General features: G+C 41.7%; 1 protein-coding gene across 2 annotated transcripts in view; it reads right to left on the bottom strand.

Annotated features, from left to right (window-relative positions):
- Nucleotides 1–2,748: 2,748 nt before the first annotated feature.
- ARHGEF37 (Rho guanine nucleotide exchange factor 37) overlaps nucleotides 2,749–16,429 on the bottom strand; it is a 53,368-nt gene continuing 39,687 nt past the window's right edge. For both annotated transcript variants that reach the window (XM_072146206.1, XM_072146205.1), the window contains exons 13-16: nucleotides 14,140–14,268; nucleotides 12,270–12,465; nucleotides 5,997–6,187; nucleotides 2,749–3,484 (exon numbers count right to left, since the gene is read on the bottom strand). In XM_072146206.1, the coding sequence (XP_072002307.1) occupies nucleotides 3,281–3,484; nucleotides 5,997–6,187; nucleotides 12,270–12,465; nucleotides 14,140–14,268 (720 nt within the window). In that variant the 3' untranslated portion in view covers nucleotides 2,749–3,280. The remainder of the gene's footprint in view (nucleotides 3,485–5,996; nucleotides 6,188–12,269; nucleotides 12,466–14,139; nucleotides 14,269–16,429) is intronic.

Here is a 16,429-nt window from a genome sequence, read left to right as displayed (position 1 = left end):
AGGACCTGTCAGAAAACCACAGACCAAATGTGGCCCCCATAATCCTCCCCCCAGCCCCTTTCTCCCTAGCTGTTTTTTTATTAATTTATGTACAGTAAATTGATTTAACACGATCCGACCTCTTACCAAATAAGAGGTCGGATCGTGTATCTGGTGTGCTGGCAGTCGGCGTTATTCATGAGGGGGCATGCTGACACACCCCCAGCACGCCCCGCCAGCAGTCACATTGTAGAAGAAGCCGTCAGCATCGCATTGCTGCTGGCTCTCCGTGCCGTTTTAAAAAAGCCTGACAGTGCGGCGCGGCCGGCAATGTGAGTGAGCCAGGATGCGGCCGCAGCCGCTGTTAGTGCGGTGCGGCCGCACCGCCTGGAGCCGGCAGCGATGCGATGCTGCCGGCTTCTCCTACAATGTGACCGCTGGCAGGGGCATGCTGGGGGTGTGTCAGCATGCCCCCTCATGAATAACGCCGACTGCCAGCACACCAGATACACGATCCGACCTCTTATTTGGTGTTAAATCAGTTTACTGTACATAAATTAATTAAAAAAAACGGCTAGGGAGAAAGGGGCTGGGGGGAGGATTATGGGGGCCACATTTGGTCTGTGGGTTTTCCGAGCTGACAGGTCCTCTTTAAATACTAGTTTCATAGTCAGTCAAACATGCTACAACAAAGGACAATCAAGGTTTGAACCGCACCAGATTTCGTGCTTTATTGGCATCTGAATGTTTCAAATAAATGTCTTTTTAAAAGTACCCCAAGCCTGGATGCTTTTTTCCTTCTTTGATAGAAATACAGCACCAGAACTAAGCTCCATACAGTCAGTATTAATCATAAATACATAGAAACCCGCTTATTTGGGACAACAAAAATAACATCACTGTACTGCAAGCCCTAGGCACACAGAGGGGTGGATTAAAACCAACCTATGAACCTCTGTGGCAGCGCCCCCGCTGACTTTGGATGTCAGGAGGCGCAGGTCTGGAGTCTTTAGACCTCACTGCAGGAGTCGCAGGAGCAACACTGGGTCTCTTGGTGTCAGAGATACCCAGAGGCCCTAAAGAGAAGGGAGATGTGGTTTATTAGTACTTCTCCATTCCTCACAGCCTCGCGCTGAAGTAGCATGACGCAGAGAGGAGCAGAGCCGGATCTTTTATGACCTCATAGGGGATAAATAAAGTAAAAATACACACACAAAAAATTATTAATAAATATTCAGTAAAATACATTTACATTTTCCAATATAATTTTTAAAAAATCCCACGCTACACTTCAAAAAACATTGCTATAGTAGCCTCGTTTGCTGAGACTATACATATTATATATCAAAACGACAAACAAAAAAGGGAATTCATTAATAATGTTCATTTTGAGTTCATTTGAAAATTGAAAAATATATATACAATAAATTGCAAAAAATAGCCTTTTTTCCACTAAAAAGCTAAAAGTGAAAAAAAAAATCTTTAAACTTTTATTATATTTCAGCCCTATACTGTATGGCCTGAAAAAAATGCAGCAAAAAAAGTAGCACGCAAAAAAGAAAAGTTATGGCCCTTATACCGCCACGTATAAAAAATTGCGAATAAATGCCTTGGTTAAGCCCACAAGCTGTCACCTACGTGTTATGCAGAACACTGACATCGGTGCAGGGGCTGCTGGACTGTATGAATATTACAGCCCCTACAAATGCTACTTAAGCTTTTTGTGGAATGGAGGATGCGTTGCTTCTCCCTGCTTTCAAACTGCGGTTTCAGGACCTTTAAAGGTCCTGAAATGGCTCTTGTGTACATGTGTATTGAGAGCAGGAACAGAGGTATAAGGATTCCATGGGAGAAGGATATTCTCAGTATAAAATTTGGTAGGTGGTTTGGGCCCCAGCTACCCCCACTTTCCAAACCGCATATTTAATAATCCACTACTGCATCAGTGTGATTCTGAGCCTGTACTAGATAACATGTTGGTGGCTGTCTAGATCCTCACGACAGGTTCCCTCTAAAGCACACCTTACCTTTCAACAAACTCAGTCCAGTGTGTCAACTTGAGGAATATCACCGCTTTTGTGTCTTTTGTGACTTATGTGTAATCTTCATTTTTTAACAGCTATGAAAAAATCAACCCCAAAACTCCCAAAATGTTGGCATAGCCCATGGTAATGAGATGTAATGACACCCATATAACAATAACAAACTCATTATCCATACAGTTAGGGAACAGTATGAGGATGGTGTGTAGGGATGTGAATACGCTATTTTGGTGGCATTCCATGGCACGTTTATTCTGTTTTTCTACTTTTGATGTCAAGCATTTTCTGACATTAGCTCTTGAGAAGTACTGACTCCACCAGTTGCGAGCAGGTTACACCACTCCCCACCATACACGCTCTAACATACATAGACAAAACAATGAAAAATGCTCTGCTCACATCTGTGTCCCAGTTTCTGCTTATAATTTAAAAAAAGGCTAAATTCCGAAGCCATCATTGAATTTGACAACACTTCCAAGAGAAGCTCAAGATAATCAGTATAAGCAGCATAATCATAACTTTATACTGGGATCGTACAAGAATATATGTGTATCATCAAATCCCCAGAGTATTGGCTATCAACAAAACTGACCCTTACACGTTTTACTTTACTATATAGTAGGACATCAGAACCATCATGGTCCAATATGAGCCACAGTTATATTTATATATTTTTTAAGGATTTGTTTAGTGCACTGCTTTTTCTGCAAGTAGTCATACACCGATGATCCTTTATCAAGCATTTTATTAAAATCCACATTCCAATACCATTCAGGTTTTAGCTTAGGAAGCTGAGTTTATAGACTATAACACATAAAGTCCAACTATTTACAGAATCTGCTGCCAGTCTCTTATTTCTTGATGTAAATGATATTGTAGCAGAGTGCAGGCAATATTAGGTGTGTCACAGCATACTATATTGTGGTTACATCTTGGTAAATGCTTTTGTTTCACAGTTAAATCAGCTATATTCAAGGATTTCTATAGGGGCTCACTGGCCACCACTAGGAAGTTTGGGGCCCCTGACTGGAATATTTTGTGGGGCCTCCCACAGAATGATAATCTGGTCCTGTGTGCACAGTAAGATCCCTGCACCTGGGAAGGGAAGATGGTTTTCTGTGACTTGGGGCCCCTTCTCCTTCTTGGGGCCCTCTGAACACAGTAACACTAAACCCCCATCCTAATGGGGGCCCTGGGTGCTCAGCACTTACAGTACTATCTGGAATTATTGCCAGAGAAGCTAAGCTATATAGAAATTCTTAGGATGTTTTCCTGGAGGGCCTGTACACAGGTATCGTCAGTAGATAGCTGGAAGGAACATAGCCCCTTTGCCCCCTCACTTCAACCAAGCTCCACTCTGGGCTTCCATTCTTGTCATGTGGCTCCAGAACAATGACCGGCTCCCCCGCTGTTATGGTGGCTTCATACTGACTGCGACCTTCAAATGAATACCCTGCAATGACCTGGGACATAATGCATACAAACAATTTTATATTTTTTTTACTTAAATTGTGTGACAAAGTTATAGTCCATGTACCTTTAGAAAAGTACATCAATGATCATCAATGATCTCCATCAATAAACTTCAATATTCTTACTACACAATCCGGTTTATAAAAAAGAATATGGCCAAACAAAGTTTTTTTTTCTGACCTGTGGATAATGCAAAGGAGATTGAAAAAAGATTGGACACTGGCTTAATACCTCTTAAGGCTACATTCACACTGCCGCATGGGGGAGGTATATACGTCCCCCATAGACAGCAATGGGCGCACGGTTCCCTACGGGAGCGGTACTGTGCAGCAGACGTGCGGCACCATACCGCTCCATACCCCGTGAAAAGATAGGACATGTCCTATCTTTTCACGGCATACGGCACCGTGCGCCATGTATCCCTATGGAGAGGGGCAGGGGTGAGCAGTGCTCACCTCCTCCTCCACTCCCCGCGCGCTGCCGTGTGCCTGCCGTGCTACGGCACAGTGGGCAACGGCTGTCTGAATCCAGCCTTAAGGGGTATTATATGAGATATTTATGATTTGTTCCCAACTTAAGTCAAATATACTTGATAGATGTGGGTCTAACACCAGGGACCAGCAGTTATTTTAAGAATGAAGTTTACACTATAGGAGAGCCAAATAGAGCTCCTGTCTGGGCATTCACACTTTATTTAAAGAGTATCTATCATGTCGATTTGGGACCCTAAGCCAACTACAGGTCCTTATGGAATTGTGCTTTAGGTTTTCAAATTGATCTGTTTGAAGGCTGTGCGGGGTGAAAAATACGGGGTGTGAGTCTGATGTGGCACATAGGACTCACATTGTAAGATCCCGCACCGACACCTCTTCTTACAATGCGACAAATAAAGCCAGGATGTACAATGCTGGCTTCACTTGCTGCAATGCGCAGGAATAAGGTAAGTAGAAAGTTTGGTTTTTGTTTGACTGATCGCTGTTGGTCCATTTGGGACACCAAAACACGGGTCCATAAGGATATCAATGCATGATATAACTCAACTTCACATTTTTTTCAATACAGTGCTGTTGCTTGTTTGCTGTATGTTGTTGCCTCGTACTTACCCTGCTAATCATCTATATGTGTAAACCCCTTTAAAAAAGCACTTGTAGGATGTGTTTTAAAAACAAGTTTTAAACATGTACTTATTCGGCGGTCTAGGAAGTCAGTGGGGCACATTTAGTAAGGGTTTGTCGGACGCATTTCTGTCGGGTTTCCGGAATTTTTCCATTTTGCGCTGAATCGCACGCAATGAGATTGTGGCGCATCAGCGCCGGCTTTCATGCGACACAAATCGGGGGGCATGGACGTCGGACAACCCGACTGATTCAGACAAACCACGGAATTTAAAAATGAAATTGTGTCGCAAGATCAGCACTCACATGAACCGGGAAGAAGGAGGTGAACTCCGGCGGACCTCAGCGGGGGAAGCGACATATGCAGGAAATTGGACGCACGATCTTAGTGAATTACGAGAGCTCCGAATCCTCGTCGGACAGTCCGGATCGGCGGCATCAACGGGGCGGGCAAGTAAATGTGCCCCAGTGTCTCAATAGGACAAAGCTGTTTTGTCAACATGAGTACTCAGACAATATTAGAGAAGTGGATTAGTGACTATCTATAAAAACACATATTTGTATATCAAAGCAGACAATAGAGAAGCAACACAGCACTGTCCCATTGAAAATAATGAAGAGTTGGGTTATATCATGCATTCATCATGTCTATATTTCATAGGCTACTGTACATACCGAGTCACTGACAAAAGACAAATATTTTTAAGAAATACTTTTTTGTTTATATCAGCAATGCTCCATTATATAGACATGATTAATTTTAGTAACTGATTTAATAATCTTAATGATGATTGATAAGTATATATCCAGATTCAGACACCTGAGGCAATTTCCTGATGATCTTTGCATTGGAAAAGCACATACAAAAAAACAAACAGTATTGTGGGGAATATCCTAGACCAGTGATGGCGAACCTTTTAGTGGCCGAGTGCCCAAACTGCAACCCAAAACCCCCGTTATTTATCTCGAGGTGCCAACCAAAAATTAAAGCAGCAACTTATTGCTCCCTGTTCAACAACTTTCAATCATATTGGCCTCCTGAGGACAGCAACACAGTAGAAAGATGGAAAATTTTCGTCATTTTAGCTTCTTTCCATTCTCCCTCTGTACACAGTGAAAATCGTGGGGCCAACAGGAGGTCCTCCAAAAATAATTCGGCCCTCTCTACTCATTCTCCCGCTTCCTACAGTCCCAAGTAGTGAAATTAGTATCAAAATATGACTGAAAGCAGCATCTTTTAAGTTGCTTGGAATTGCAGGAAGAGTCCTTTCTGGTGTGCTGGGGCGAAGGCCCGGGTGCCCACAGAAAGGGCTCTGAGTGCCGCCTCTGGCACCCGTGCCATAGGTTCGCCACCACTGTCCTAGACTAATCTATATACTCCACCTACCTGGTATGCTGTATCTTGGGGCTGGGAGAAAGTTGGATATGGGCACACTGGGGATGCAACAGTATGTCTCCTTGTTTCTGTCTTTCTTGCCTCTGGTGAACTTTGGCTTTGTGTTGGACTTTGTGAATGTCTTGGACTGTGACTTTCTTGGTATTGCTGTAATTTGTTGCAGGGGACATAACCCCTCAGTCCTGAAAAATGGAAGGGATTAAAAATATAAAACTGTGGGATACATATAGAAATAAATGTCCACTTTTAAGATTATAACAGAAAATCACTAGCAGCAAGATAATAAAAAAAACTCCAAGCATGATTCTTGTAGATCACTCTGAATTACTGTGTACTGGGCACTAAATAGTATCATATAGATATATTTGGTATACGCAAAAATTAAAATGCAGTGGGAGGTTACCTGTACAGAAACTATAAGAGGGCAGAACTGCAAACAAGGCCAAGAATAAGACCTGCTCAGCATTTTTCCTCAGGAGAACTAGGCTCAGACATAGAGCTGAGGAGACCACAGCTGTGTATATGATCTAATAGAAATCGGATCCCAAAAAGAGGAGCTAACACCCATGTGAAATATAAGGTAACCTGCAAAAGTGAGCTGATCCCTGGCCACAAATACTGGATCTTTGGTCAGTTTTTGCGTTCCATGTATTATCAGTGTGTAATTAGTTTCTGGGCCACACGTGGACTTTACCTTATGAAAATAGCTTGACAAAGAGGCAACAAAAGCTTAGAAACGCGTAGCTAAGAGATCTTTTTATAATATTTTTATTGTTTTTATAGTATGTATGGAATGTACACTTTATAGAAATAAAATAGAATTTTACTTTGATCCATCTCTTTGGAGTATTTATTCCTATAAGGTAGTGTGGAAGACACCGAGAAGACTCCAAGACTCCATTTTTTCCTAAATGCACTTTATATGAACCGGACCCAACAGAGGAGATCCGAGGAGAAGAGCTGATCCGTGATGGTGACAACCTTCCGTTTCTAATACCTTCAAAGCATTTATGCGCTCAGCATAACTGCACCAGTTGAGAAATTACATTATTTGAACCCCTGCACCCAGGGCCGGATCATAGGTGGTATTTATTTAGCTAAATCATACACAGAGAGAGCACTGTCACATGACCTCCTCCCCCATGAGCAGGAAGCAGCAGTCTCTTCCTTCCCTTGAAACTGTAAAGTTTGTAGAGTTTGTTTATACTAAGGATTCACAAGGCTTGTCAGCATAGGCAGAGGAAGCAGCTACTGCAGCACTGAGGTAATCTGAGGGGTATAGCAAGGAAACCGCTGGGTATAGGTAACAAAAATAATAGGCAAAGTTCTTTTACATCTCAAGAGCTATTGATTTGTGGGGGAAAAAAACCTTTACAGTTACTCTTTAATCAATGTTCTCTGGGTAAGTGTGATCGGTGGTCAGGCTCTGTAAAGGAGAGAAACTATTAACAGTAAAAAAAGGAAGGTTATGGTCTGAGAGTGAAAAGGCAGCAGTATTAGTGAAATCTGAGACTGAAAAAAGTTGAGCAAAGATCAAGTTTAGGATGTTTCCCTCTGAGTGAGAAGGAGAATCAGAGATTTGTGAGAGTCTTAAAGAGGAAGTTAGTGATAAACGTTGAGAGGCCGAAGAGGAGATGGGGATGTTAATCTCTCCCATGACGACTGTTAGAATATCACAGGATAGAAAATGAGAAAGCCAGGAAGCAAAGTGGTCGAGGAACTGGTAGGTTGAGCCAGGAGGACAGTATACTACAAAATGTGCGGAATATCCTGAGGGTGTGGATCTCAAAAGAAGGGAAGGTAAAAGGGTATGACACAACCAAAGTGACGTATGAGTCAGTGAAGCCTAAAAACTGGCAGGGAGGGGGCATTCGTGTACATTCCCCACTAGAAAACTGGTGGACAAAGCATAATAAATCTCCCCTAGTGAGTTTTAGTTGCTTTTTCTGGTGCTAAGTTACCTGTCCCAAAATGCGTGTGCAAAACTCCATGTGTGTCTCTGGCCTGAAGAGGTTTTGTGGTTTTATAAATGAATGTTTTTCCATGTTAGCTGAACAATGATAATAATATTTTTTTATGTATTGAAAAGTTCAACAACTTTCCAATATACTTTGGGGGACATTTATCATAGTTTTAGTTTGTCCTTTAGTTATTTGTGCCTGTTTATGTGGCTTTTCTTCCCAGACATATTTATCAAAGTTTTTTGGGGGGGATTAGATTTCATTCCATTCCTTTTTTTTGTCAAATGTTGCAGTAATGTCTCAAGCTGCTGCAAAATGTTGTAAAGCAGTCTCCAGAATGCAACGGCAAAGAAAATTAAAACAAGAGTCAGATATGAGAAACAAATCAATCATTCTGAACACCTACCTAAAATGCTACAGTCAGGCTCAATACACAAACCTTGTCAAAATGTCTAGGCCAGCCAAGGAAATTGAAATAAGAAATGTTCTCATACAAGAGAATAATCCAGCAGCACTGCCAAATGTTCCTGAATGTGCACAGTCAAGCACAGAATCATCAGAATCATCAGTGCTAGCACCCAAGTACCAGCTCATTAAAAATCCTTTAGGAAAGCCAAAAAAAGGCTTTTAGTAACCTATTGCAACCTATTAGTGGGCAGCACGGAGGCTTAGTGGTTAGCACTTGCAGCCTTGCAGCATTGGGGACCTGGGTTCATGTCCTGTGTAGGTTCTCTCTGTGTTTGCGTGAGTTTCCTCCTACACTCCAAAACATGCTGGTAGGTTGAATAGATTGTGAGCCCCGTGGGGACAGGGACTGATCTGCCAATTGTGTTGCTGTGTTGTTAGCTGGAGTGTGCTTGGAGAGTTGCTACCACCTGACCAGGGGGAGTATAAAAACCTCTGCTGGGTGGAAGCACATGGTCAGAGCAGAGAGCAGACCTCATGGTCTGTCTGTCTTAGCTGGTCTTCAGAGTAAAGAAATTGACAGTGTGTGCAGCACACCTTCAGTGCTGTTACAAATACCAATCCCAATGCAGTTTCCACAATTTGAACACAGCTCCACCTCAACCATCCCAGCCTGCATATACTATCAGGCTGGTGCACCATTCCTGCGGACCACTCTACATGACCACTCCAATAACCAGAGTCCAATGTTAATCGTTTAATCACTGGCTCCCCCATCCAGGCTGTAGAACAGCCCTCCGATTCCCAAACCCCAGCACTGTGACAATAGCGTGCCCTAGGTCACAATAGCCAGCCACTCTAGTATTCTGGGCCCCGGCTGCCTCCAGGCCCCAAGAAAAGGCTAGGCCCGGTTGGCGGATATTGCACATGTTTTTGCGCCAAAATTGTGACATTTTCATACATCAAAAATCTAGAAACTAGTGACAAATCAGACGCAACACTGAAAAAACTAACACAGGGAACTCTGTAAAGCAGCAGCAAAAGGCACAGAAAAGGCACAAAAATGTTAAAAAGCAGCAAAAAAGAAAGAAAAAAATAGGAAAAAAGCTTGATAAATGCCCCCTTTGTGTATCAATCCCACAAATTTCAAAATCTTTGCTAAAAGTAGTTGTCTGTAGGTTGAAAAACATGGCTATTTTCTTCCAAAAACCATGGTTTGTACCAGTACCGGCTGTATAAAGATGCTGAGTTACAATACCAGCACAAGCCATGGTCAAGATTTCAGCCTCCGGACAACCCTTTTAATGTTAGTAAAAGGAAGTCTTCTATGTTCATTCAAGTGTTAATGATCTGCTCAAGGTCATGTAATGGACACATGGGTGCACAGCAATCAGAGGTAGGTTTTCTAACAAGCTGTGCGCCTATGTGTCATTAACTGATCAAGAGCAGAGGTCTAAAAAAAACATAAGGAGTTGATTATGAAGTTATGTAAGAAAATTGTCCAACTTTATATTATACAAACTACGCAATAGCACGTATTTATAGCAGCAGAAAGGAGAAGAATGACCATTTTCTATTTTAAGATGTGGGGATACTTTACACTTCACCTATCCAAGATGGAAAAAAATCTAAACTTTATAGATTTTTGCCACACACCATGAAAAGTGACATTAAAAATGGCAACGGGCCACAATGACACCCTTGTCACATGCAGCACTTGTGCTGACCTTTATGGAAATCATTGGCTTATAAATCACAGCCTAGTGCCAGATCTGCCTGACCTTCTCTTGTGCGGGCGCTTGGTGTCATCTGACAGGTATCTATTGGAGTTAGGTGTCTATTAACAGCAGCGTAAAAATATACTTGAAAAGAACTGTCAGACAAGGATTAATAATGGCACAAATACAGAGACACAAATGAATGGTCAGTTCTTCTATACTGTGAAAGTTCAGGTTCAATAAAAGTTTATTTTTAACCACGTCATGATTGGAGGTTATATGACATGAGCAATATTTCATCTCTGAGAATGACATATTTGAAAGTACTATGGAAGCAAGAAACAGGAACAATGGAACAGAATGGATATACAGGCAGTCCCCGGGTTATGTACAAGATAGGTTCTGTAGGTTTGTTCTTAAGTTGAATTTGTATGTAAGTCAGAACTGTATATTTTATAATTGTAACCACAGGCAGAACTTTTTTGGCCTCTGTGACAATTGGATTTTAAAAATGTTTGGTTGTCATAAGAACCAGGATTAACAATAAAGCTTAATTGCAGACACCATTGTTAGCTGTTATAGCTGTTTATTGTAGCCTAGGGCTAAAGTACAGTTAATAACCAATTACCAGAGGTCCGTTTGTAAGTCTGGTGTTCTTAAGTAGGGGGCCGCCTGTATATGTTTTGTGCAATGTGCTGCTGTCCCATACATGGCACAGATTGTGACTGGGGGGTATGTACAGACATACTCAATGCTTGCGGTTATCATTTTAATGTATGCCATAATTAGGAGCCTTCCACTTAGGGCTCTTTCACATTGGCATTGTTTTGCACATCAGTGGCTCAGTGATTTCCACGGATGCCTCACAGTGCCATTGTTTTTAATGGGTGTTTTTTTACATTGGTTTATTTTTTCACTAATCTATTGTCTGAGGAAAAAATTATGAAACAAGTCTTATTTTTTCACGGATGTGGATCACGGAAGGCAATGAAAGTCTGTGGGTCTGCAAACATCAGTGTGTTTTCACTGATGAGGCTGAGAAACCAGGTGTTATGTTTTCAAAGCAATGGTAAACCTTTGGGCTTTTTTGCGGATGCAGAGACAAAACGGAAGCATCACAAAAAACGGTAACAAAATGGAGACACAACAGAGACAAAGCACATGCACAGCACCATTGCCAATGTGAAACTATCCTTACCAACAGCTGCAGCAGACTTGCATGCACAGAACATTGCCTTCCTTCATGCTTAGGTTATTGGATTTGAAAAAATAATGTTGGAGCTTTTTTCTATTTTTTTCTGTGACAATAACTGAAGAATGGTGGAAAGGATCCTTCCTTATTCTAACTGATGGCTTCCATAAGTATTTGATTTCTCTTGAGATGTGAACTTTCTTTTCATTTTTCAGTTTTAGCCAAACATTGGCCCTTGGCCTTCAAAAATACTAGTGAGCTTTAGTAAGTATTTTATTGTGGTACAGTCTTTTATAGTGGACTACACTTTTCCATGCAACTCTATACAGTGTACAGATCACAGTATACATATTGATAGCAAATAGAGGACACAATCTACTGTATGCCTATACGGCCTTCCATAGGAGCTATATCTTGTTTGTTTTCTCAAGATATACATCAAAGTAGGCTGGAAACCTAATGTGAACAGACGCTTATCTGTGTTAGGTTGCCACCTGCTGGCTCTTCCAGTTAATGACACTTTGGCCCACAATTACTAAAAACAGTGTAAACTGCACCATGTAGGTGCACTAATCTGGCACTCCCTGCACTGCTCTGACAGAGTGCACCCTTAACATGGGGCTTGTCAAACACTTCTGTCAAACTTTGCCTGATAAATGTGGCTCATGGTCCGACTAAGCACCGGAACTCCCATTTCAGTGCAAAATTTTGTGTTGCGTTGGGTATAGTGCAGTGTGCGCCACTAAGAGCCGCGTGTGCCACCAATGTGTCTCGGACATTTCTTACATACATGTGTAAGCAGTTTGCACATGAAAGAACGTGCAAAGTCCGAAAGAAAACCGGCGAGGGACTTTAGTAAATCTGGGCCTATATATGCTTTCTTATCACATGTCTACATTTAGATAATAAATCAATCACATAGCTGTACCATTAGAGCAGTGCATATGTTGATCTACATAGTTTTAGAATAACATTTAAATAACTGTACCTCCAGTGTCAACGAGCCATCTGTTTTTATTTCCTTTGGTGTCTGCATATTGGATGACAGCTACCACATCGCCTCGACTGAGTGTGAGTTCCATGTCACGGGTGCCTTTCACAGCACTTATCACCTGGTACAGCTTTTGAGGACTGTGTCGCTTTAGTAGCTGCTGGATTTGACGTTCAATGACCGGAATGTGCTCCTAATACATTGAAGAGCAAGAAGCAGATTAATAATAATAATTTATGTATAATGTATGTGGTATTAAAGTATAGTATCATCTACATTTCTAGGAATCATAAAGGTGTTCAGGATTTTATCCCCAGTATTTTGGTACCAATGTGGGAAATACACAACTTTGCATTAATTTGCATTTGTTTTTTAGTTTGGCATGGAGGCTATTTTTTACTATTTCTATCAATGGAAAACTTTGGAACTGTATAGTCCAGGGGTGCACAACCCCTATTTTGATCAGCAGGCCGCACTTTCAAACCACTCAACTACAAGGGGCCGCGCCAGTATACAACTTAAAAAGACACCCCAGAAATTATATTACTACAGTGCAGCCATAACTACAAACTAATACCCCAATCCTAAGACCCCAGAGTAGACAGTATTAAAAAATGGATAGCCCCCTGATAAAGCTGGAGCCCTAGGCTGGTCACCTAATAATGCTGGTTCCCAAAGCCCTCTAATAATACTGGAGCCCCTGAGAGCCCCCCTGATAATAATGGAGACCCCCAGAACTTCTAATAATATTGGAGCCCTCTTAATAATACTGAAGACCCCCTTGAGCCCCCCAACCCCAACCGCCCAATAATACTGGAGACCCCCAGAAGCTCTTAATAATACTGGAGACCCTACTAATATTATGAACCCCCTCATAATACTGTAGCTAGCCCCCTGTAGTGTATAGCCTTTCAGCCCCCAGTACTATATAGCCAGCCAGCCCCATGTAGTATATAGCCAGCCAGCCCCCAGTAGTACACAGCCAGCGAACCCCCTGTAGTATACAGCCAGCCCCCTTTAGTATACAGCCAGCCAGCCCCCTTTAGTATACATCCAGTCCACATTAGTATACAGCCAGCCCTCTTTAGTATAAAGCCAGTCAGTCCCCTTTAGTACACAGCCAGACAGCCCCCTTTAGTATACAGCCAGACAGCCCCTTTTGGTATACATTTTTTGTGCTGAAAAACTTAGCTTATACATGAGTATATATACGATAATTCCAACCTGTCTCCATTAGTCCTGGTGTACACAATTTCAATTACCCCGGGATGCGATCATAAATCGTCTGATTATGGTTGGGTAGGGCAGATTCTTCTCAAGAATAGCTTCTCCTGTCTGCATACTGCGGTGTGATCTCTGCCCCTTCCTTTCTCCATTACAAGACCAGCTCACACACTGACACTTCCTGCCAGCAAGCAACATGCACAGACTTTCTCTACAAGCTACAGACAAGATGATATCTTTACAGCAGGGGAATGATATCTTTAAAGCAGAGCTGACTCTGTTATAGGTGAGTTAGCAGTGCTGAGAGAGTCATTGTGTGTGGTGTATATATATATATATATCATAGATCTATCACTCTTTTTCTATATGGCAGATACTAGTGAATGTTCAGAAGCAAAATGATAGTGTATATAAACCTGAACCCTGATAATCTGCTGATAATGTGTCTGCTTAGAGAGTCCCTGACCAACTCTAAAGTAAGGGGGACTACAAGTGAGACTACATAGCCTTCACCCTACGTAGTCCCCTCCATTCTCATTCCCCTTGAAAAGCAAGGGAAAAATCATAAGCAAAAAGAATAAAAAAACTAACCATCCCCTGAAATCAGAATGTTGCTCTCTATTATCTCCAGGATAAAGCTTACCTGTGGCACTGGGACTGGTAATTGCTCATCAAACTTTTTGGTAAATTCATTGAGCTGTGAAACAGAATGGCACATACAGTCTTCTACCCATTTCCTAAACTGGGGCTCAGGAAGTTCACTGCACTGAATCTGTAAGCAATATTATAACACAATAACTTTAGGAAGTGAAGATAACATACATATTTATCAAAAATCATATGCAACATCTTTGGCAACATAAAGTAGTTATAAATGACATAGTGTACATCTTGGAAGGATCTAAGACTAAAGTCTATGCTGAGATTAAATTAAGACAATATTAAATATTTTATTTAGTACATTTTGAATAAATCAATCATGATAAAAAAATCCATCATAATAAACCACAGGCAATTACTTCTTGATGTGTTATCTCTGGTGTCCTTTCTTCTAAAGTCCACTTTTAACATTTTTCTAATGATCCAGAGGGCTCTTTGTGTGTAACCAGAGCCCCTGCATGGTGTAGCTTCACAGACTGTTACAGCGTCCCTCTTGTAATCGCAAACAGTGAGAGGGCGAGGTGCTCTAGCACAGTATAACAGCCTGTGAAGCTTCAGCATGGAGGGGCTCCGGTAATGACCCCATAGCTTTTCTGACTCATTAGCATATTTTTAAAATTTGATTTATAAATAGGAGGAGGCAATGAATAACAAATATAAAAGGATTACCACAGTAATGGTGATTGGATCTATGAGTAAGTGTACATTTATCAAATACATCATTTTTCCAGTAATGATTATTTCAGTATATTTTACTACTATATTTAAACCTTTCTTTTCTCCCTCTTTTCACATCCTTTAGTTGTCCTTGTTTCAGCCCCTCCCCCCCCCTCTATTGTTCGCTCCAGATATCTCACTTTCTCTAAGGCTGCTTTTACATAAATGTGTGAAAACAGCTGAATGTTACCTGTACCATTGCTGTATGGGTAGCTTTCGGCACCATGCATTTCAATAAGCAATACGTCCATTCATTTTGAAGGACGTATGGCCCAGTGTGCCATACCGTGCCAGGAAAAAGATAGAGATTGCTCTTCCTTTCCCCTTAAATAGAACCTGTCAGACAAATTAAACCCCAAAACGAAATATATAATTTTTAAAACTGTCATTAGAAAGCATTGCCCCTATCCCTGCATTGTCCCTCTATATGCCTGTAAACTTAAACTATCAGGTCCTAAAGCTGTATGCAAATGATCTGAAATGGGTGCAATGAGTCATTATCAAATTCAGCAGTTCAGAATATTCATGAGTGTGAGGCACAGCCACACCGCCAGTGCTTGATTGACAGCCTATATAATGATGTGACACTCCTGGTGCTGGCTTCCTGCCTGTGCTCTCTGCCATGCCCACTGCAGCCTGCGTGTGTATGAAAGATACAACTGCTACAGGATGCATCCATGTGTATGGGAGGAGAGAGCATGTCAGGTACTTGTGTAGCTGATGTCTGTGTCTCACACATGTGTATATGAGAACACAACATGTCAGATACTTGGGTAGCTGATGTCTGTGTCTCTCACATGTGTATAGGAGAACACAGCATGTCAGGTACTTGTGTAGCTGATGTCTGTGTCTCACACATGTGTATATGAGAACACAGCATGTCAGGTGCTTGTGTAGTTGATGTCTGTCTCTCACAAGTGTATAGGAGAACACAGCACGGCAGGTAGTTGAGTAGCTGATGTCTGTGTCTCTCACGTGTATAGGAGAAGAAAATCAGTCAGGTACTTGTGTAACTGATATCTGTGTGTCTCACATGTATGAAGGAGAACAGAGCATGTCAGGTACTTGTGTAGCTGACGTGGGTGTCTCTCACACATGCATAGAAGAACACAACATGTCAGGTAGTTGTGCAGCTGTCTGTGTCTCTCATGTGTATAGGAGAAGAGAACATGTCAGGTACTTGTGTAGCTGATGTCTGTGTCTCTCACATGTGCATAGGAGAAGAGAACATGTTAGGTACTTGTGTAGGTGATGGCTGTGTCTTTCACATGTGTATAGGAGGAGAGAGCATGCCAGGTACTTGTGTAGCTGATGTCTGTGTCTCTTACATGTGTATAGGAGAACACAGCATGTCAGGTACTTGTGTAGCTCAGGTCTGTGTCTCTCACACAAATACTAGCAAAGCTTTACCATACATTACACACAGACATGAGGAGGGGGAGGAGAGGGGAGGGGTAACAGATGTGACATCACTGCCTCTCTCCATGTGCCCAGTCTCATTTGAAAAAAAATATGATTTTTAGAATGATTAATGTATGAATTAACTATATAAAAGC

The sequence above is a fragment of the Engystomops pustulosus genome, chromosome 4, assembly GCF_040894005.1.
Source record: "Engystomops pustulosus chromosome 4, aEngPut4.maternal, whole genome shotgun sequence".
Taxonomy (NCBI): domain Eukaryota; kingdom Metazoa; phylum Chordata; class Amphibia; order Anura; family Leptodactylidae; genus Engystomops; species Engystomops pustulosus.
This window is presented reverse-complemented; position numbering and strand designations above follow the sequence as displayed.